The sequence below is a fragment of the Trachurus trachurus genome (genome assembly GCF_905171665.1).
Source record: "Trachurus trachurus genome assembly, chromosome: 21".
Lineage (NCBI taxonomy): Eukaryota > Metazoa > Chordata > Actinopteri > Carangiformes > Carangidae > Trachurus > Trachurus trachurus.
The window spans coordinates 12995302-13019787 of NC_139899.1; the positions used below are offsets into that span (position 1 = coordinate 12995302).

The following is a 24486-nucleotide window of genomic DNA, read 5'->3' on the forward strand; positions in this document are numbered from 1 at the left end:
TTGAGGTACTCAGGGCGGATTTCATCCACCCCCGGTGCCTTGCCACTGAGGAGCTTCCGGACTACCTCAGTGACTTCAGCTTGGGTGATGAATGAATCAACCTCTGAGTCCTCAGCCTCTGCTTCCTCGACGGAAGGCGTGTCAGTGGGATTGAGGAGATCCTCGAAGTATTCCTTCCACCGCCCGACGATATCCCCAGTCGAGGTCAACAGCTCCCCTCCTCCACTGTAAACAGTGTTGGCGGAGCACTGCTTCCCCCTCCTGAGGCGCCGGATGGTTTGCCAGAATTTCCTCGAGGCTGACCGGTAGTCCTCCTCCATGGCCTCCCCGAACTTTTCCCAGACCCGAGTTTTTGCTTCCGTGACCGCCCGAGCTGCTGTCCGCTTGGCCTGCCGGTACCCGTCAGCTGCCTCGGGGGTCCCCCGAGCTAGCCAGGCTCAGTAGGACTCCTTCTTCAGCTTGACGGCATCCCTTACTTCCGGGGTCCACCACCGGGTTCGGGGATTGCCACCGCGACAGGCACCGGAGACCTTACGGCCACAGCTCCGGACGGCCGCGTCAACAATGGAAGCGGAGAACTTGTTGAGTTGTGGGCATCAGTGCAGTGACTCCTTTTGGTCATTTTATGTACAGTATTTAATACTTCTAACTCATCTAACTGTATGTCCTAAACTATTCTAAAGAACAGCTATGTATGGCAGAGCCTTCATTTTCCTACAGCTTCCTCACCAGAAGTAGGTAGTGTATGTTATTGAATTGGGAACTGTTATCTCTCACACATAAGCTTCAGTAGTCCACATTAACAAATGTAACTAAACTATTATGGTGACTTGTTAGACCATAGCTGACATTTCAAAAGCATTTCTGAAAGAGATATTTCACACAGTGCTTTGGTGGAGCTTAGCCCTTGCTAAATACCTAGTGGTACCTCCTCCCTTGTACACTATAGAAATAACTATAAAGCCTGTTCTCTAGGCAATATGCAATACTTAAATGGTACATGACCGAGAGCAGAGGCAATTTCTCCAAGACTGCAAGGGAAGCTTTGTTTCCTCTAAAATGTAAAAAAAAAAGGTTAAATATGAACTGTTGTGTTTATATTTCATTGACTAAAAATGCATTAGAACATGTAGCCAGTAGCCAGTCAGCTACTCATTGCAGGTCGACTGATGTGATTCTTCTCATACATTCCAGTAGCGTCACAGTGCATTAAACCTGCTCAAGCTCAGCATCCATGGACTTCAAGCAGAGAAGCAGAGATTCCTTTTTTTTTTTACTGCAGCTAAACCAGACGGTCATCGGATAAATGCTGCAATTTTGCCCCTTCCACGGACGCTCAGCGTCTCTGTGAATGAATGGAGCAGTGGGATGATTGGAGGACCTGTCTAAACTGGCTGAATCCCTTTTTGATTGACAGCTATTTTGAAACATACACTGGAGGATTGTATGAAAAAATTACAAATTTGAGGATGTGGGCTGGAAAACGGCTTCCCCTTTTTGAAAGACCAGCAGCCGCCACTGACCGAGAGCTATTCCAAATCACAGAGAAATCTACTATGACCAGCTTTTTACTTACTGAATGTGAGTTGTGAGATACTGTACATCCCCTTAGCACAGCAGACAGTGTAAGAATGGGATTAGTAAAATTCCTCTCATTGCAGTCGGTGTGAGAATGTGAGAGTCATTTTATTCTGAACATTTAACACTCAGCAGCAAGAAAACATGACTCGTTTGTCCTGGTTCTCTCTTTTGTTTACAGCATCTCTGGCTCATGGCTGCTGGTATTTCTGGAGAGCACAGGATGTTTGGTGACTGTCGACTTTGTGTTATCATATTGTGAATAATGGTGCCGTTATAATGGAGGTTTGTGACACCACTGCAACGTCTGTTTGACGTAGTATATGTTTAATGTATGGTTTGGATATAAAAAGACCTCAGTGGGCACGGGAAAAGGTGAATCACTGTTTAAGGAATGAGGTGAAACGAATCACACCAACGAGGAGGAGAAACTGAGGGAGAGGAGGGGAGTGATAACACAATAATGATGAAAGCAGTAGGCTTTCATTTCATTTTGAGCTCCCATGTCATAATGAATTTAGAAAATGACATTAGGGAGCAGCTTGAATATGAACAATTTGTCTGTTCTCAGACTGGGTTAGTACCGTGTGAGGGGGAACCTTGGTCAAATACATTTATTCTCTCTGATGAATGCTTGCTGCAGATTCCACTACCATACCTACAGCATAGAGGAGGGCCTGTAGCTCTAATATGAACACACAAATACCCTCATGAGTGGAACTGAACTGGTACAACATGCAATCATCACTTTGAATTAATAATCAGATGGCAAAAGACTGATTACAGAGGAAGATAAATGAATATGGTTCCCATATTAAAAAGTGGTTATCAGCCTCTCAAGTCAAGGTCTTTTACTCACCAGGTGACCTACTGTATTTATCAATTCTCTGACCAAAGCTGTGACAGAGACAGAGTTGGAGCGATGTAATAATAAACAATATCCGCAGAGAAACGGGATTAATTAAAACTTCAAAACTGCAGGAAATTTAAGAGCTTCTCAACGCAAAAGTCAGTGGAGAAAACACACACATACATATGCAATTGGTTCAAATTATAACCAATCCTTGAGAGAGAGGGGGGAATATTCATGAAAAATGGGGAAACCCTTATAAGATTACACATACCACACTTCCCTGCAGAAAATAAACCAAATCAGAGGCAATGTTTTGTCTTCTGGTGACATAAAATCAAACCTCTTTGGGACCAACTAGTGCATTGCAATTAAATAAACACCTGAATAAATGTCTTTCCTTTAGAAGTCAGCTTCTCGGGTCTATTTGAATCAGTCTTCACCAACTGTAATCTCAGTAAAACATTGGATCTATAGGACTTTTTGGATGGGCACCCAAGTTACCATACTATATCCTGTACAGCAAAAAGTGATTAGATGAAGGGTGGTGTGAACTACTTTGTTATGCCTACAAAATTAAATTTTGTTAATAAGGCCTTTAACATTTGAAATTGTTAAACAGATTATACCATACATATTATGTATACCATTTCATCTTCAATGCAAACACATGGATGATGGTCCCAACATTTGATCTCAGCAACAAATCCTCTCTCCAGGTTGTCTTGGATGAAGTTTTTCTGACTGAATCTGTATTTCTTGTAAACTGAGTTTTTTTCCAACTTCAGATTCACAAAAACATTGCCTGAAGGTTGGCATTTTAATGTGTAAAGATGAAAAAGACTTATGACTTTGTCAAGGGATTATTTGAGCACATCAAGGCTGAAGATATTTGATACAAAGTGTCATGACCATAAATAGGATTATCACTGTAAAATCCTTAGGTATGAGCGACTCAATCACAGTAGTACTGGAAATAGGTGCATCACTTGTCAACAGAGCCAAAAATTTAACTTTTTAAATAAAAATAAAAGGCACTCAACTGACAACATAATGGAAAAATCCTGCAGTATGCTCCAAAATAAAGCTGTCAGTGTCTATTATTGCAAACAGAAAACCGAATAGAATAGAAATGCTACTTTTTGTTCATTAAAATGCACTGTGGGAGATTCATAGGGGGTGTAAAAATCTATCGCAATATTTATTTGCAACATTACTGAGGACAATGTTCAGAGATCACAGATGACAGTGGGCACAGAGAGAAGAATCAGATAGCAGAGAGATTCTCTTTAAAGAAATATCAACTGACTTGAGATGAATTGTGTTTTACTTCATGACAATGGTATTCTATGCGGGAGCTGGGGACATGGCTCCGAGGGGGAAGGGGAAGGAGCTGCCAAGCAGGCATCACTCTAAATGGGATTCAGCCTCTTCACTGTAACTGTCACTGTGGCAGCTGAGCAGGGAATGACCTCACTTGGTCACGCCTGTTGATTTCTTAAGTTAACAACCCTGCTGTCACAGAATTCATATCTCCTGCTTCCAAATTATCACGTCCGAATTTAGTCCAAGTTCAGCTCATGAATGTGATCAGGTGGTTCAGAATCCTGTAGGAATTTGGTGCTTGTTTCCTGGCAGGAATTTGTAAATCAATTTTGAAATAAATGATTTTATGTATTATTTATTTATTTTTTATGGAAAGGAAGAAAATACCTACGTATGTAAGTAAATAAAAAATGAAAAGATTAAAAAGACTGAGGGTGCAAATAACAACAATAGAAACTAATCCCCTTGACCTGTCTTTTGACCACTAAACAGAGTTTTTGGGTTAGGTTCATTTATCAGTACCCGTTGTTAAAGCAGAAGTAAGTGATATATTTGTGTTAATATAAGTCTTAAATAGTTATATCTTCCGACAGCAATCACTTACATAGAGTGTTTGGTCTGAAACACGGGTCTGTCAGTCACTCTGCTCTGCTCTGAGCCGAGGAGAAAACATTTATCGTATCCTACAGTTTTTATCCAATGAGGAGAGAGAACGGCATGCAGGGCTGTGTGTGCAGCCAAGGGACGCCGTGAATGTGGCGACGTAGGGACGAGGACTGTTATGGTGCGTTCAAGGAAACTCGTATTTTTCCGACCGTGAAGTCGTACCAGTTCGATCTGGTACGAGTTCACCGGTCGGAAGTTACGAGTGGCCGTTATAGTGACTTTCACCGGTAAAACAGGTCGGAAAAACACGAGTGGGTTGCCTGGAACGCTACAAAGTCGTAAGTTGTGACTTGAAGCCGTAATTTACGATTTCAAAAGCCTGCCTGGAACGCAGCATTAGCGAAAACGACCGGATCACTCACTTCTGCTTTAAATTTGGTTTACAGTTAAAAAGAAAGTGGCATCCAGTTCATACATACAGTACTTAAGACAACACAAAAACATCCTCCACTCAAAACAAATAACTTCACAGGTACAAAGGACAGTAAATAAAGGCACAGTAATTGCCAGTGCTGCTGCAACATCTTATCCATGTAGATGATGGCTGATGGGACAAAGCCATTATCCGTTCTATCAGCTACTTTGCTACTAAGGTACGAATTGGTCTCAAGGGTATTACAGAGTTTAAGCACATCTTTTTAGACAATTGTTATCCTCACTTCTAAAAATTAACAATTTCAAAATTGGAATACATTTTCACATAAATGACAATGTTTGAATGAAGTGAATTGAGAGAGAAAAAAAATCGGAGACGATAAATGAGAAGGAAGGATCCAGCACCCTTTGCATGTGAGAAAGCTAAAAGTTGAGCTAATATTTTGAAGCCTTCATCCAGCTGGCTCTTATGAATGAATGTACGAAGGGTATCCTTTGACCTCACCACCCACAGAAGGAGAGACAGAGAGAAATTCTCAGCCAGAGAGATAAATAAAGAACAGTGGGACTGCAATGAGAATAAAGCAGATTTATTTAAAGCTGCTTTAGGGGAGCTTTTAAGTAAACTGTAGCTTTCTTGTTTGTTTGTCAAAATCACAGTTGTTGGCTTTAACAAAAAGGAATGTCCTTCATCTGAGGAATTCATGGTAATGATAAGTCATAAGGATATGTGATGACTGGAAATTGAGGGGGGTTTGTATGAATACATTAACAAAACAGAAAGTAAGCAGGCACTTCTCCAGATGTTTGATATCAGGAGACATATGTTTGGTTTATTGTTTAGACTACATCGATGGCTTCCATGTGCCCTTGGCTAAACTGAAGACCATGTTTAACTTTTAATGGGGGCTGAACGCAGGCAATGCTAGAGAACTGTCTGTGTGTTTTGTGGATATGCTGTATGTTTAAAATACTTCAGGTGAAAAGCTACATTTCTGCATACCATTACTATACCAGATCTCAACAAAAACACTCTCCTTTCTCAACAGGATATCAAAGTTTGGAGCCTATTGTAATATTATAGTATTAGTAATGGTGTTTTGTACACCATACTGTATGATAAGCTACTTTAGTTAATTTAAATTGTTCTTATATCCAATATAATTTTAACTTGGAAACATGCTTGGATTGAGATAAACAGCATCATCTGCACCAGTAACATGTGGTTATTATTATACTATCTTCGGAGAAACTAAATTTCCTGGCATCTTTTTCACTTTAAAACTTCTTTACTGCCCTTCTCTTTGACCAAAACACACCATACGCAAGTGTGTAGTTGTGCTTGTGTGTGTAGATGCTGTTTTGTAAGGAAGAGACCTAGAGGTTGCCAGAGAGATGACAGCATATCATCATCATCTGTGGTCTGATGGGGTCTTGAGGGTTCAGGTGAGGTTCGGAGACGAGGAGAATGTGCAGAGTAACCTATTTAAGACCCACAATCAAAGGACACCCAGGAAAAAAGAGCAAATGTACATGTGGAGAGGGCAGAAAAACATGAACACTCAGCAGAAATGCATCCATCTTTTCCCTTGTTAATTGAATCATCTCATACTGATAGGTCAGAATAAAAGGCTAAACAAAGGCATGGAAAAGGCCTTGCTTCAGCAACTCACTCTTCTTTTGCTGGTCTTTGCCTCTGCAGGGGCATCAGTTCACTCCAAAAAAGCCCAATTTAAAATCCTCAAGAATAATTTTAATTTTCATATCGCAAAGTGGTGCAGGATTTGGAGCAGCTGATTTAATGTTCACACAGGGCAACAGATGGAGGAAAAGTGTACCAACCGGTAGCCATTTATTGCACAGTAAATCCCTCTAAATCCCTGTCAATGATAAGTTAATATGTAATAATATTGGATGTCACATGGTTATCATTTACCTACATTTACACTTTTCAGTGGAATTTAGCCCAAACTGTTAAACCAAGTTCATTGGTCACAGTGATAAATTAAGATATGTAACTCACAAACCATCTGCTTAAAATGCTTGGCTCAAATGTTCCACTGATGTGATTTTAATTTTAGATAATGCTTTGCTCTCCATTACAGTGATAATAATACCACACAGCTTGGACTATAAGATGTAATGAGTTAACTCGGTGAATTACATATCCTGTATGTTTCTGACACTCTTTGGGAATTTCTTTTTTCTTTTTTTTTTGCACCTACGTATGTTTCAGTTGAATAGCTTTTCGTTGGCTCTGGTTATGCCATCTGTCTCTTCACCTGTTTCCCATGGAAATATAAGTCTGGTATTGACCACACTGCATATTGTTGCACACTTGGTTATCGGTGAGCCGCAGATAACCTGGCTACGATGTGAAACCCTGCAGCAAAGACACACAGATTGTATGCGTAACAGTTGAACCACATCAAGCATAACTGTATTTGTATAATTTTCTATGTAATAGTGAAGAGGGTAGGAACAACCAGAAAGGGAAAGAAAGAGTAAGAGAGAAATGCCACGAACAAAGAAAGGACTCACTTTGTGAATGTGTATGTGTCAGTGTGCTCCTTTGTGACCCAGATTGCATGATCCAGCCTTGCTTCCTGTCAGTTTACTACTACCACAGAGTCACTAATGCCACCCTGCCAGCATGCTGGTCTGCCAGGTCCCCACAGGCACCTTTGGGATCAGGTGGCAGATTCATAACATACGCCAACAACATGACCTTGTCCTGGAAGGGCCCACTCTAGCCCAGTGATGGGGGCAACAGGGGCCAATGAGGTGAGTGGGAGTGGAGGAAGAATGAGACACCAGATGGATATGTTAATGTACTTGGCATGGCGTGATCTGCTAGTATTCCTCTCTGTCTCTCTCTGCCAATGAGTACACACAGCAGCAAATGCCATTCTTAAAGCACCATTAAGAAGTAGATGACTGGTCAGCTTCTATCAGCAGCCAAAGAACTGCAGCCACATGATTAGGTTTCTGGCACACATCCACTCAATTTGTGTCCTCTTCAATTACAGTGGCCTGTAATTTGCACAAACAGTAAATCACAACAGAGGGAACTAAGCTTGCTAATTAAAGCAGGGATCCAACCAAATATCAGCAACGCTGAATATGAACAATACATTAACAGAATAACAACAAAATAACAAAATCCTGCAATGCTCATTTCATGGGAGTAAATTTCAATGCATGTTTCTGTGGCAGTTTTTTTTTTTCAACTTGCAACATCTGACTGAATGCAAGGCCCCTTAAGGCGTTCTTATTTTGTTGTACTGTAGGCTTTACATTAAGTTGCAGTTTCTTAGTAACACTTGACTGAAACTCATATATGAATCTAATACTGAATAATACAGACAGGTCACAGGTGTTCTATCTTGCCTCCCCCCATTCATATCAATGAGGTTATAGGCTAAAGACCCAAAACTCCTCTCATTATAAATCAGTGTTCATCAGCAGCTCTAATTCCATCCTTCAGCCAAATTAACAAAAACAATTTAAACATAAATTGAAAGTTACTTCTAATAGAAGATCTATTGCAGTATTGTTGTATTAGACAAACATTAGTTTTAACCAACCAAGTATATAGTGTGTAAAATGTTTGTGTGTTTGTATTTGGAGAAACCAGGTTATAGTGTTTTTTAAATGAAGCAGGTGCAACAATACTGAAATCACTAACTGTTAAATTCATGTTGTTACGTAAAAAATTAATCAAATCAACTTGCAATTAACAACATTGTTTAATTGTTCATTTATTCCCTGAGTGCATGTTTGCTGCAAATAAAATGTTTTGTACGTTTTTGAAAATTCTTTTAAAACTAATTTCATAATTAATTTGTTGGCCCATGTTTATAAAATGAAAAAAATGAAAACTTAAGCATTATTGCAGTGTGTATTTACCAGTTAAAGGCAATGATAAAAGGTATACAAATTGGTAAACAGAAAAGGGCTAATCAGAAATTGGATCTGACCTCTCAAGGAGAGAAGCTGATTTGTTGTTTTGGTCAACACGAAATGTGTTTAGAGATTTCTCAGTGTCCTTTCGTCCCCTCCCCTGCCCTGTGGACTGTGACTCCATCATAATAATCTTTATTTATTTACTGATTTATAATCACATAATCGCAGACTTAATTTCAATTACACCTCACATATTTTCAAGGGTGAACCACTTCCACTGTCCCAAACTTCTTTAAATTCATTTGAGACTATAAACTGAAGATGCGCTCCCTGCGGAAACTGAGGTCTGAGCTCATAAATATGACTCTGAGCAAGCAAAGGAATACTTCACACTTCATCCATTGATTGAACCACAGCGAAAGTGTTGCGCTACACAGCAAAGGGAATCTTGTTGGATAAAACATGAGCAACCCACACTGACCTTTCACACTGTTCTTGTCATCTCTGCATGGTATTTTCTCAGCTGCCATGGCCACTACTCTTCGCAACCCTCCAATGATGAAGACTAGTTTGTGGCATTGACTGGAGTCATGACACAAAACCATTGAAATGTAATATCTAGAGGCATTTCAGACTCAACACTAAAGACAGAATAACATGTGGATAAAGGTGAGGTTGCCTTTTGAAAATTCAGCTGCTTTACAGAAACGCTACAGTAAATGAGTTGGCCTGTTAGCTTGTCGCTAAGGCAGCAGAGTGAACCGTGGCAACACAACATCAGGCCGAAGGAACAGGTCATGTATAGCTGTGTTTAGCAATAGTTTGAACCAATGTCTCTCATCTGTTATAACTTGAATTCTTAAATATTTAGACAGTCCTAGAACTTTCTGGTCACTGCTGTGGAGGAGAAAAAGTATAAAAGAGAAAAGCTGTTTAATATAAAGTCTGTTTTGTCAGGGTTTGCTTTATGTGGATTTAGTCAGTTCAGTCAGTTTAAGGTACTTTCAGGTCTTTGCCACTTTTGTATTTTCTTCTCACACTAAGGCAAAGTAGGTGTGATTCACCATAAGTCACTTCCATGTTGGTTTGTTACTTTTGTTTGCGCATGTGATGGCTACTCTATGGCTGATGCTCTATAATCATGATGGCAAATCTACACTCATGATGTAAGCAAACATAGAGAGATCAAAAGAAGATGTTTAAGCACTGGATTAAGCATCCCAGTTTCTATGGTTTTTCTTTCTTTTTTTGTTCGTTTGTTTTGTTGCAGTTTGATCATCAAAGCTTGGTACAATAAATTCTTGTCACTTATGTATAAGCCACTATGAGGAATGAGATGTTCCCTCTCAGCATTCCAAATGAATTAATTATCAATAAACATAATAGTTGATATTTCTGTGACAAAGTGCTTTCAAATATCCACTATATGATGCCTGTGAAACTGTACCTGGGACAATGTGAAAATTCTTTTTTTGGACATAGCAGCACATCAATATACAACTTTATAATTAGGCCCTGGAAATTATGTTAAATCCCAGTTAACATTTGAAATGTTGAGATTTGGATTCAAATTAAATGTCACAGGGAAGTTGGAGACATACATTCAATTATTTCTTGCACTGTGTATGTTGTATATTGTGTGACTCCATTCTGTGTGCTATTCATAATTTTACTTGTAGATTTGTTCATCTATTGGTTGTGGAATGTGCATGACCCTTTTGGCTTATGAAACTATTTCAAAGCCTATTGCATTATTTCCGAAAATACATGGTTGTCAATCCAACTCCTGAATGTATTTGTCTGTAATTGTGAAAACTTGACATTTCTGGAGAGAAATGGTGTTCTGCCAGCAGTGCAGTGATGCGACGCTCTTTCTGTGCCTTAATCACACTGCTACAGCTTGTGTGTCTGGCATACAACAAACCACGGAGGTTATGAGTCAGTCGCTGACTCAGGTTGGCGACTGTGAGAGACAGCAGCTATTTAGAGGAAACGTTTATACTAATTTCTTCACCTTGCAGAGATGGGACAGTCTCTTTATCTAGTGAGCCATCCGTCTGCTTGTGTTGCAGTGTAGGCAGCCAAATCTGTTTGTGCTTTCCAGTGAGAAAGTGTGGAGATTGCCTCAGGTTGTTTGCAAAGGGGTGGGAGTGTTGAAACACACTGTTGAGACACCTCCCGAGTAAACATCAAGTGTGCTTGATTTGATCTGCGATGTTGCCCACAGGATGGCACTTAAAGTGTGCACACTTTATTTTTCAAGCAGATGCTGCCTGTTAGTTGTAAAGTCACTTGGAAATGAGCCTTGAACGAGATAATAGCTCCAATGTAAATGTTTAATATAAGCAATGAACCAGCAAAATAGGCTAAAACGCCAAGTCAAACAGGTCCTGACATAAATCTGCCCAAAGAAAACTCTCCTGTGTAAATGTCTAGCACAGAGTGATGCAAGTTATATCAAGCTGAACAAAGTTTTTGAATAGAAGAGGCATAAATTATTGATTTGCTGAAAATAACAGATTTGGTAGCAGATTGTTATTTAGCTGAGAAGCGTGTGTATTGGTAAAGATCTTTACACCAATCTGTCTGTATGTTTGTCTGAAAAGAAAATGTGCTCATTGGAATTAAGGATAGTAAGTCCAATAAAGGATAAAAGAGCAGTCTACAAAAGGAGAGGCTGAGGCAATTTTCCATGGTTTAAAAATATTTTTCTGCGAGCCCTTTTATTTTAACTGATGAGCAGAAAAGCAGGCCTTGGTTTTCTTTTCTTTTGTTTTTTTGAACTGGTGTTTGTTTGATCTTTGATGGCTATTGACTGGAGGTCATAATAAAATCATCTTTTTCCCGCTTTTGCAACTTCCTATTTTCGTAACTTCACAGTAGCTTCACTTTTTAACCAGTTGGCCAATTTACAAACCAGTTAGTCGGAACTTGGGCGACTGGAGGAGTTGTCAGCCCTCAGCTTTGGCCTGAGCAGAAAACATAATGCAGCAAGGCTCGCAACTTCCGATAAATGGAATAACTGCCACTTGGACCATTATGCCATCCTCTTTCGGGTCTGGAGTAATGGACTATAACAGAGAAATGATAATAATGATGATAGTCATAATTAGTGGCATAATAACAGGGCAATCACAGGGTGCTGTAACGGGAGACATTAACTGTGATCTATGATTGATCTGTTGCGAGGCTGGCAGCTTGACAATGCAGCGGAGATCCCTGGAACGGGCTGATTCAAAAGTGTGTTGTTTGTTGTTTTGGTGTTTAAGCACCAAACTTACATACAGTACCTTACATTGTAAACTAACCAACTGATTAATTAATATCGTCTCTTTAAAGTAACCTACAGAACAACTGTCAACAGTTTTCAAACATTATACCTCAAAATGTTCACAGTAAAGTTATGGAGAGTGAGGGTTTATTGATGCTTTGAATCCTGCAAAAAAAGAGCCTTTTTAAACTTCAGTGCACTGAGGTAGAGGCAGACATTTCAGCGAAAGATATTCTGAAACCCAGGACTAAAACTATCCATGTGGTGAGATACCAAATGTGCTGCATTTATATAACGCCTTTAAGTGTTTTGCAATTTGCCTCCTGCTCAACAGCATCTCCTGAGGCCCAGCAGGCCCACTACATGCAGGAGAAAATATATTACTAGTGAAAGTAAGAGGATATAAGGTTTTCTCATTGTTTTTTTTGTTGTTGTTTTTTTGTGTGTGTTTGCTCGTGGTCATACCAGGCTTGCATGGAGAAAGGGAGGTTAAACAAATAAAATCAGCAGTGCTTCGCCCATTCCTCAAGTTCTTAACTTTATTTCCTCCCCACCACCTTTCTCTCTCCTCCCCCACAGTCTTTTTTCACTCTGATTTCCTTTATTCCCTGCAGTTCCAGTAAATAATACATACAGTATCTCCCTGATCCTAGAGATGTGAGTGTGTGCACACATACATCTGTGTAATATAGACTGCATTTGAACTTACTTGCAAGTTTGTGCAAGTTTTTATCTACATGCACACAGGTACTTTTTGTTGTGTGTGTGTGTGTGTGTGTGTATGTGCATGGCTGTATTGGGTGCTTGGGTAAGGCTTGGAGAGACAGAGGAGTGGATGCTGCTATCAATATTTTACGCCATTCTCCTCTGAGCTTTGGGATGTGTCGCTGTGCATGTGTGTGGGAGCCAGAGTGTGAGTGTGTGAGGCCGTTACAGCCAGCCCCGTTTGCCTGAAGGGCGTGTGAGACGTGCCTGCATCCTGTCGACGAGCTTTAACAAAAGCCATATTGTGACGGGAGGATTCTGTCTCAGCCATGATAACGGCCTCAACAATGCCAAACCCTGTGCCCTGATCAGGACAAATGAGCAGGACAAGTTTTCTATAGTTTTGTTTCATTTGCTTCATTTCTCAGATGATACTGATGACACTCCAAAACAACCTTGAGCCGTCACAATTCCCCAAGGCATCTTGGGAGAATTTGAAAAGAGCTGTAAGCTTTCAAAAATAATCTGGTTTGGCTTTTCAGATGTGTTTGGATATGAATCTGCACAACCAGGGTCCACAGGCACAGGGTTGAAGAACTGGGTAAGGACAGGGAAAGTGAAAAAACATGGACTATTATGAAATGACACTATTCAGATTTGACTCAAAAACACAACATTTGGGGGCGGTATTTAGCTCAGTTGGTAGAGCACCCGCTGCATGTGTTGAGGCTATAGTCCTCACTGCAGGCAGCCCCAGTTCGAATCCTGCGCCGAGCGGCCCTATCCTGCATGCCGACCCCCTCCTCTCTGCCTCCCATGTCCTGTCTCTCTCTCGTCTATCCTGTATATTGAAGGCAAAAAAAACCCCAAAAATATACTTAAAAAAAACAAAAACACAACATTTGTATTCTGACAGAATCCCAATGAGATAAGAGGTGTATTAGCATAAGTCAGTGTCTAGGTTATGCTCTCCATCGTGGTGCTACAGTATTTGTTTTCAAATCAGTTTGAATGTAAATTAAATATCTGTGGAAACTTAACGATTAATAGCTACTCATCTTTCTTTTTTTTCCTCTTTTTTTTTGGGGGGGGGGGGTTATGCCTTTATTAGATAGTACAGTTGAGAGAGACAGGAAATGCTCTTCAAAAGTGAAATATTGGTGGAGAATGTTAAAGCATTATCTTTGTAGAACAAAAATGATTTATTGTTTATAAATAAAATTTCCTCAAAATTGTAAAGTAGATTTTTGTGTGACTCACTAACTTGATTTTTACTTCTGCTTGCAGTTGTAGTGAAAACAAATGAAGACAGGGGGGAAATAGCAACAGCAAGAACTAGAAGCACTTAGAGTACATTAAGGTGCCCTCTGCATGAGTCAGACACCACTGAAAATAACAGATGGTGCCGGTCTGAATGCATGACCGTTTAACTTGACCTGTGCTAAAACAGCTACATCATAAGTCCACACCCGTTAAGAATTTTATTGCTAATTGCAGTGAACTGGAATATGGAGAGGTTGAGATCATTAAAAGGTTTAATGGCATGTTGGTTGTACTTGACTCTGATTGCTTTTTTTCCTCACAGCTACCCTCTTTCATCTTGGAAAGTGCATTATTAAAAAAGGCTTCCTGTAGTTTAAGTGATAGTTTGGAAAGTGTGCTTAAACACACTTTAAGCTTTATCTTGCTATAACTGATATGTGAGGGGTCGAAAATAGGACGTAGCACATGAGCGATATTGTGTTGTGATCACAGGTTCAACAGTATTTCAATAACCTAAACAAGAGGCAATAAAATGCTTAATATCCTGCCATAATCACTATGGCATAAACAAAGATTTATGCTAATGAGACAAGGCTAATTAATGAAGTAATTACCATATATACTATTTACAATGTCCGTGTCTCCACATAAAATTCTTCTACTGTGGACTCTATATTTCAAAGCATTAACAAGTTGGAAATTAATTAATGCCCTATGTGCTGTTGTAGGAAAACTTAAATTTACTCTATAAGGAGAATTTGTTGTCTTCAGTGTGGATGGAATATGGGTTATGGACTGGTGAAATTGTCAACTAATATCTGATCACAACATTGGTCCTTAAAAAACATTAGGGAACTTCACATCAATAACATGGCAGATACAGATACCTGCTGCATCTGGAAAGTGTTGCTTTGACCAATTAAATCTACGTATCTCAGTGTGGTTGGAAAATCCACTGGGTGTTTTACTGTAGTCCTACTGTCAACAAGATATTCTGTGTCATTCTCTGAACTTGTCATAGGTGTCATTTACACTGGGGACAAAATTGAAATGACCCCACAACCTTATTATTTGTTTTCTGTATGGTCCTGTATAATGGACCAGTCCTCCCCCCACCCACCATCAAGTCTTTCATTCAAAAGTCTGGCAGGTGTCTGGAAACCCAGAGGGTTGGTACCTGTCTCTAGCAAAGGGGTTGACATGTCAACTGGGCATCATCTCACTCACTCAAACACACAAACACACACATTCATTCAACAGCCATCTAACTAGAGATACACAAACACACAAGCACATTCTTATTATTTACATACAAAACTCCCTGTAAGATGCACTCCATAAACTGTTGTGCTCTCTGCCATTGTTGCACACACACACAGGGTTTGAGTCACGTCCAAAGAGGCTGGTGAGGAGGAATCTACAGTGGCAGGCGACTAATTGAAAGTGAAGTGGATCCAAGCTGTTGCAGCGTTGGCCTTCCGCCTACATGGCGAAGAGATGACAGGCTATCCACCAGTGTTAGTGCCACCCTGACCACACACACACCAAAACTTTGATAGCTCTAAACTACCTACACAAATCAGAATGAAAGCATACATTAATGTATTCACATAAGCCGCCCACATTGCAAACCATGGAGGAAACATTAACATAAACACACCTATGCTGTAAATCTGTCGACTAAACAACAGACAAAAATGCCTGGAGCTGCATGAAGTGGGTTAGAGTTACACAAAGAAAATTCATAGTGCAATCAAATTAAATGTGAAAAAATGGCCAATAATATTGATATTATAAGGAGGACCTGTCTTCAACCATACAACTGAAGGGAAACGACAGCAAAACCCATAGACAAAATGAACTCACAAAATTTAGTGATAGCAAAAGTCATCTATTCTCCCCTCCCCCAAAAAAGAATGCGCAATTAATCTAAATGAAGAAAAATAATATTTTTACAAAACTTTGCTGAAATTGAGCAACTTTTATCAAGTCGATTTGTAATGATAGCTACAGGCCAGAATATAAGACGAACTTTGTGGTTGTACTATAGGGGTATCACTCAAAACAGGACGTCAAGCTGCCACACTGCAGAACAGGGAGGAGAAGGAAGCCCACAGAAAGGCTGGCCATCAGTTGGTGAAATGGTCTTGATGTCATACATAGATGTAGCCTTGTTCTTAACCTCACCATTACACGGACACGATAAATAATCAATCGCAACAACAGTGAAATGCTATTAATTGTTTTGCACATTATGTTTCCCCAGTGCCTCCGTGGTCTCTTGGATTATTCCTTTTCAAACGTACTTTCTATTGAGTTGTTGAGGAAGCCCACTTTTATAGCCTCTAGGCTATGTGATACTGAGACTGACACAGAAAGGCTAAACACACATGCACATCCTACCCCCCCTCACACACCCACACCCACCCACACACACATACATACATACACAGAGGGAGAGAGAAGGGGTGGGTGGGGGAGTGTGTGTGTGTGTGTGGGGGGGGTTTGTTTGCAGAGATGTGAGTGTGTGTGTGTGTGTGTGTGGGGGGGGGGGGGGGTTGTTTGCAGAGATGTGAGTGTTAGTGTATCTGTTTCCTGAGGGAAATAAATGTAAAATTAGAGGGTGAACCTGTTCTGTAGTGAGTAGTTAGGGGAGGAAATATAGGGCAAAGGCTTGAAATAAAGCTACAGTATGGATGAAGATACAGTACGTCCCTCCAGCACAGTGTTTGTTTTTAAGAAAAGGTGAAGAAGTAATGAGAGCATCTGTAGTTTGACACTGACAAAGAGTGAAAGGAAAAGTGAAATAAATACGAGAACACTGATTACATACTTTTTTTTTTTAAACTTCAAACACTGTCTGTGTGAATGTGTTTGCTTGTTAGTTTGAGGATACTGTGTGTTGTGTGTAAATGTATCCAATCAAAAAATGAAATGTTCACTTTGTTAATGTTTGCGTTTACGAGTTTGGATACCTACAAGCCTTAATTTACCTGTGTGTGTGTGTGTGTGTGTGTGTGTGTGTGTGTGTGTGTGTGTGTGTGTGTGTGTGTGTGTGTGCGCGTGCGCGTGCGTGTGTGTGTGTCTGGCAGTCACTCATTAGTGTAGACCTGTCTCCCTGAGCTGCCAGTCTCATCCATTGTGTGGGCTGCCTGCAGTCATCCATTTCCCCCACCGCCCTACCTGGCCACATCCATCTCCACTCAGCCAGACGCTGCTAAAACTGCGTCACAACTGTGTGTGTGTGTGTGTGTGTGTGTGTGAATGAGAGAGTGAGAAAGAGGGAGAAGAAGAGAAAATGTATTCCTCTTGGCTTATTTGTGTGTGCCTTTGACTGACAACATGGCAGCCACGAGTCAGTGAAGGCCTGATAGTCTTTGTATAACCTTCTGTCCTTTGCGATGACTGTTTATCTGTTTGCTGCGGATTGCAAAGGATTGCTATTTTGCATTTAAAAGCTGTTCCAGGTGGCCAAATTAATAAGGTTAAACCAACAACAACAAAAACAAAACATCTAACACCGTTACTATTAAGGACCCAAGTCTGTACAATTGTTTCATTTTGCACAGCTTATCTGCTCTGCTTCATGGTGGCACGACTGAGCGAGGTAGCTCAGATGTCCTTCTCCCTTTTCTCTAGCCAAATCCTCCAGCTCTTCCAGGGAAACCCCAGGGGCATTCCCTATAATCCCTCCAACAAGTTCTTGGCTGTTCCAAAAATGCCACCAGAGGGAGGCGTCGTCCTCCTCTGCATAGAGCAATGGCTTTCTCCCACCAGAGGTGAGCGACCCAATGTTCTCTGGCAGGTGCCTTGGCCACAAATCATAATAATAATACCATTTAAAAGGATGGAGGCCAACCATGTGCCACGGAGAACTATATGTATGCAGGTTTTTATTTCAACCAATCACACAGCTGGTGATTTTACTGATGACTTTTCCCCTTCTGCTTGAAGGACTGCTAATTACTGGGTGAACTCTTTGGCTGGGAGATAAACTCTTTGTGACATAGTCTGGCTTTATTGCAGTAATTTTACTTTCTGTCTTCTGAGATCTCTTAGGCATCAGCCACATTATTTATGGGTATTACTGTCTTAGTCATCAGGTGAATAATGAAGCCTCGAGTGTGTATAATTAAGTACTGTAATGCATTTGATGTGCCAACTACAGCCTGAGAATTGTTGATGACTGAGTGCATCTTTAATTTCAGAAGTCAACTCTTTCTCAGAAGGATACTTCAAACTGGTTAATGTTATTATCACAAACGACTTTTACTTTCTATTATGTACATGTGTAACAGACATAACTGCATTATATCAGATGCCACTGTGAACAGATTACATGTTCCTTAAAAATAAGATTGGGCCAAAATTAACAAGCCACTATGATCCACCTTACTGCCCCAAGTCAATATCTCCAGCAATCTGCTTTAACAATAATGCTGCTAAAACAAAAACCCAAAAAGCCGTGGATACTACATAACCGGGCCTGAACAGAACTGCAAGTGATGAGAACATGCATAAAGGTGTTCTCTTAAATCAAACAGGACTCTCAGGCTGCTGTTTACCCAGGGGAAGGGAGGTATTCTGGCCGTTACCATTGGAATCATACACTTATTTATGCAGTTATGAAAGAGTGCCACAAAAAAAGCTTCAGAAATAATTAGTTTGGAAGTGAAAAAGAGGGAGACAGCTACAGTGCGAGACAGAGCGAGGGGAAGGGAAATAGGCGGACACTTGTTGACATTTCTAAGGGTTGGTAGTATCAAAGCCTTGACGCTTATGATATGCTCCTCGCTCTGTGTGTTAACATGCAGTCGTGGAGCAGGCGTTCTATCTGCCAGTGCAACTCAGAATCAAACACTATTTCAGTCTTTGCTACAAGAGTTTGTTTGCTGATCAAAACAGAAACAGGTCCTGGGGTCCTGGTGACATAGGATGTATGGAGCAACATTCTATTTTTATTTACTTTCCTGCTTAATGCGTTCATATTTTCTTTTCATTTTTGCACAGTAAAAATAAATGCAGTTAAAAAAAACTGGTTGTTTCAAAGTGAATATAATAGGAAATAATATCATCCGTTGTTGGTGCAGCCAGTAAAATGTGTCCAGAGTCATTGCCATTTCTAGCTTGAAAAAGTATAATAATAAAACATTGCAGGAATTTACATTCATTAAGGTAATCACATCGATTCAAGGACAGCCCTTACTTGCCCTGAGGTAGCTGGTGGCCTTGAAAATTTCTGTCCCTGCAGAAATGTTATTCTGCAAATTTTCTGCATCTTGAATATTTTACTCTTGCCATGACCAGTCAGAAAAAAACAAACAATAAAAAGTGCAATAAAAAAAACTGTGTCAACCTTTTTTTTTTCAGCATTGGGAAGTACGACTGCCAGTGGGTGGCTTATGACAAAGGACCCCATACAGGGAACCAATGTTGCCTCTTTCACTGACATGAGAAAAGTGAAAGAAATACGAGCATCTATGGGAACCCATAGTATAGTCTTCTTACATGAATGTTCAGAGAGATACAGAAGGAAAGAGACATTTCTCATCAGATCCCTGTGGAACTATGTGATGAGTTGGGGAGAGGTATGTTTACTTAGTCTGCTGTACACAGAAAAATGACCCTGTGATACGCAGTGAGAGGTCCTCCTCACAGGAAAGATTTGTTGTTGTATTTGTCAAACAAATTGTCACTGGAAAGCTTGTTTCAATGAGGTGTTGCTATCATGTCCATAAAGTTGTTTAAGCCATGGCGTTATGTTGATGTGGTTATTATTAAGTCTCACAGGAAGAGGGACCCCAAGTTCACACTAAATATTTAACAGGAAAATATAGTAGTACAGTAAATCACAGTCTCACACTGTCTGCAATCAGTGGGAAGTAGGAGTCTGCTATCTGGATATGCTAATGCACCAATGAAAGCCAAAAACAGAATTTTTAAGGGTATAATGGTTCATGAGATTCACTGAAACCTCCTGCCATAGTTAACCTCACAATGGCAGAGGAGAAGCCTGGGGATCAACATCAACATTTATTTATTTATTTATTCAAATTTACCCTGATATATTTAACTGGAAATAATAACTTTTCAAAAGCAGGATATAACAAAAGTCATTTGAAATAATTCTCCTGCACAAAAGAGAAAGAAGCCAGACAGTCATGCCCATTGACTCCAACATCTTCATCTTAATAAGTGTAAAATAACTTTTACTCAATCACAAAGTGGCTAAAATCTAAAGCCCAAATACCCAACATGCAAATAATCTGCTCTCAGAGGAGCAACTAGAACCTCCAAACTTCATCAGAATCCATAATGAATCTCTGACCAGAGGAACCATCTAGTGAGGGTGTCAGAAAGCACCTTCTCCATGGTCATGTGAACCCTGTTACCATGACCGACTTCCACTCAGGATCAGTAGCTGACTAACCAGACAGTGCCGCCCTGAGGCCAAACATCCACCTGTACCACCACCCTGTGGAGGCCAGACCAGGCCAAGCCCCACAGAGAACCCAACAAAAACAGCTACGATCCCCCTCAAGCAACACCATGACCCACTCCTGCCCCAGCAACGGGGCATAGACCCTAGTCCAGTGAGTAATGTGGTAAGGGGGCAGCAGGCCCAGCCCTCGCCACCATCCCTGTCCCTGAGCCCATCCCCACACCCCCACACCCCCACACCCCCACACAATAAGCTGGCCATAGAGACGGTCAGACATGGACCAGGGAGCCAACAGGAGACAACTATGTCCACAAAAATGCAGCACAACAACACATGACAGCTGTAAGTAGTGTCCTCACAGCTCACTCTTCTTTTCATTTACTTAGTTTCTTCACATCTCATACTTACAATTTTCATTATCTTGTTAATTGTATATTAATTGATTCTAAACAAACATCAATGTCTAGCAGACCTAATACCATGACACACATAAGCAGACCAGATACTCACTGTTTTCTGCAGATTTCCTGTATTTTTCTGTTCTTGTCACTTATTTATCTAATTTTGCTGAATAGATTGCGGGTGAGAGCGTATGTGTTCATGTGTGCACAACTGCACATTATTTCCATCTTTTTTGTTTGATATCGTGACTGACTTAAGAATTATAATGAACAGTCTTATGGCTCTCAAATCAGGAAATATATTATAGCAGCAACAGAGGGAATGTCAATACATCATGAATAAACAGAGTAAACATTTTACAAGACACTGCCTGGAAAATGCTGATTGCATATGAATGGCTTAATAGATCTTTAAGATGGTGTATTTATTGATCTTTGGTCAGAAAAAAAGCTGCATCACGACTGTAAAATTTATTGACATTTCACCATGGTATTACAGCTGTATCAAATTTTGATAGAAGGAGTCCCAAATCAAACCATATGACACTGTTGCAACACTTGATATATACAGACGGCCAAAGAGTGGCTAAGAAGCAGATTTGAAAAGCAAGCATACAAACAGTATTTTATAGAAACAGGATGTATTCTGTGGCATCAGAGCCCTGCATGCATAGTAGTGCTGATGAATCTGCTCATTAGTATGACTCTCAGGGCAGATCACTCCATTAATAATATACGGCTGCGATGGCGTCCATGACAGAGAGGGAGGGCCACAGAGATGTGGAGCCCTGTCACTTGCAAGAGCCTTGACAGCCCCGTAAGACCCTGCACGAGTGGATGTATCCATGATAGATGGTAATGAAATCATTTCCACGAAAGATATTTCAAGACTCAAGTCAACTTACAACAACTTATTATGAGCACTACATGTGGGAATGTTGGTCGTGTTAGTGTCCCAATTCACCTTGCTGGTATAATTCAGATAAGCCCACTGGACACTTTGTGATTGTGTGAGCATGAACCTACAGTAAGGACACCTGATTGGCTGTGTGCTTCCTGACAGCTATTTGTGCCCCCACAAGCTATAGCCAATTATTGAAAATCCTAAACAGCAATCACTTGAGACACACATGAACAGAAGTAAATAATACATCATATCATCATATCTACCCTTTATGAATTATAAATGTCCCCATGTTGACAACTGTTCACAGCAGGCATATACAGTATTTATTCATCTGTATATAGCCAATCGCCATCATTTTTCCACAAAGTAATTGATGTGATTAATACTATAACAAGTCAATATTTGTGTTACACAGCATGGTTTGTCATTGTTGCAAGAATTCATGCACGCTTTGATAGCTTTTGATATAAAAAAAGATGTTTTATATGGTATGATCATAACTATGTCCCAAAGTTTAATTGATGGTTTAATATTTTCCCACAGAAGCTAAGCTGGAGTACTGCCTGACTCTGATTTAGCCAAAAATGGCTGCAAAAATATTTGTCATAGATATTAGATCTGGGACTGCAGTGAATGCTAAGTCGCTTTTATTCTGCTTCTCTAAGCTTTTTAACCCATTACTGACTGGTTTATTGGCCATTTATCAAATTGATCTATCTATCAAATGGTTATATCACATTATATATAGCAAATTATCAGGCCCTGCAATTAATACCTTTTCTTAATTAATAAATGCATAAAGAATATTGGCAAGACTTATAAAAGTTGTTATTAGGCTTGTTAGACAGTCAAAGATGTTGAGTTAACTCTGGTGATTATCCACTCTGTACAAACACAGACAGATAAAGACAGACCATTGGTAGATCTGTCACCTCTTAATATTGACAAGTAGATAAAAACTAATTGTAATGCTCTGCTAACACCTAGTTCCCTGCTCTCCACACAAGTCAAGCAAGACTTTGAATTATTTACTTCAGTTCTCCAGAGAGGCTGGCAAGGGGCGCCACTGACTGCTGTGGAATCCTCAACACACACGCAAATACTCAAACTTTACCAAAACCTCTAGTCCTTCCTTGTCTCTACCTATCAGCTCTCTACTTTAGACTAACATAAACATATTTTTTTCACTACAGTAGCAATGTAGCATCTCAATTAGTCTCTATCTGCTGAGACCTATAATACAAGGGAGCACAGCTGGTTTCAAAAGGGCACATCACAAATGTGTATGAGGGAGAACAAAACTAAAAATGACAAATTAAAGTTCAAATCTAATGAACTTTGTCAAACAGAGGCAAGCAATACAGATGCACATTGGCATCTGACTCTCAAACTCTTCAAGTCATCACACAGTATTGATTTAGATAATTGGTCCAACAGTAAGAATCAGCAAGATGATCCACTAATAAACAAACTCCTCAGGTATCAAAACGATCCATCAACACGAAAAACAACCTTTGGCTAATCTGCCAACTGAGACCCAACCAAGCAACAGACTAATCAGCAAACAAAACCACCAGTGAGGTAGTTTATAAATAAACCAACCAACCACATCAACCAAACAAGCATGCAGCCTGTGAAACAACTAACAAATCAGAATCTTCAATCCTTACCTTGGCAATCTGGACACACCAATTGAGCAACAGCTGGGATCCAATGTTGTCCTTGTGCTCATGGACATAGTCGAGCAGGCACCCGTGAGGCATCAGTTGTGTGACCAGCTGGATGGTGGGACTCAGGCAGACACCCAGCAGGCGGACAAGGTGGGGGTGCTCCATGCTAGCCATGATCAGCGCCTCCTGAATGAGACAGATATACACTGAGGCATGTGGGGGTAAAGGGCTTGTCATAGTACGTGCACATGAAAAGATTCTAACATGTTTAGTTTAGCCAAAACAAACAACAAACACAAACGTCATATAAAATCCATCACTGCCATGTTTTTTTATGTTCTGAAGTATTCAATCTTAAAATTCTCCTTTACAGCTAAGAGATTTGGGTAAAGAGGACTTCCCACTTATTATTTAGATTACATTATACATGGACCCTTAATATCCTGCTGTAGTATCTCTTTTAACAGACAGAATAATCTCCTAGCAGCCAAACATTTAAAATGTACTGTAAGCCATTCAGCGTGAACTCGATTCCGCATCCTCTCTTCATCTAATACAAATAAATTACAACCCTCTGAGCTCCAAGGTGGTGTGGCAGGGCAATCGCCTTTCTCCGGCACCTTTGATATTGCTTTAACGCCTTTTGCAATAGTAATTAGAAATCATCCAGGTACTGATGGTGTAAAATGCAGGTTATTGATTTGTTCATTTGACTGAGTACTTTCAGTTCCCAACCTCCTGAACTACAGTGCATTTCAAAACTGTTCAGCCCCTGATGTCGGGGAGTCTATGAAATATTCTGCTGCAGTGAATAAGAGAGGTGACTAAGAACCTGTTGACTACTGTGGCTGAGCTCCACAGATCCTATCATGAAGTGGGAAAACTTCATGACTGACTGACTGATGATTTGGACTGCCAAATGTCTTGGCATATACTCAATATTCAACATTCAATCACTTGTTCAAACCCTTGATGGACACAGTATAGCTGGACCAGGGGGGGAGAGAGCTTTGCCATGTTGGAGATAAATAAATCTGTCACTATCTCCATGCAAGACGCTTCATCTGGAAATGAAACCAAAGAGCCACATATTCTATTACTGTACTTACGTCTGCAGCCAAATGCT

At 40.2% G+C, this 24486-nt stretch overlaps 1 protein-coding gene across 2 annotated transcripts in view; it reads right to left on the reverse strand.

Moving 5' to 3' along the window:
• Positions 1–24486, reverse strand: part of erbb4b (erb-b2 receptor tyrosine kinase 4b) — a gene marked incomplete at its 3' end in the record, with an annotated part of 352419 nt that overhangs the window by 18985 nt on the left and 308948 nt on the right. For both annotated transcript variants that reach the window (XM_083996270.1, XM_083996269.1), the window contains exon 20: positions 23361–23546. In XM_083996270.1, coding sequence (XP_083852396.1) covers positions 23361–23546 — 186 coding nt within the window. The remainder of the gene's footprint in view (positions 1–23360; positions 23547–24486) is intronic.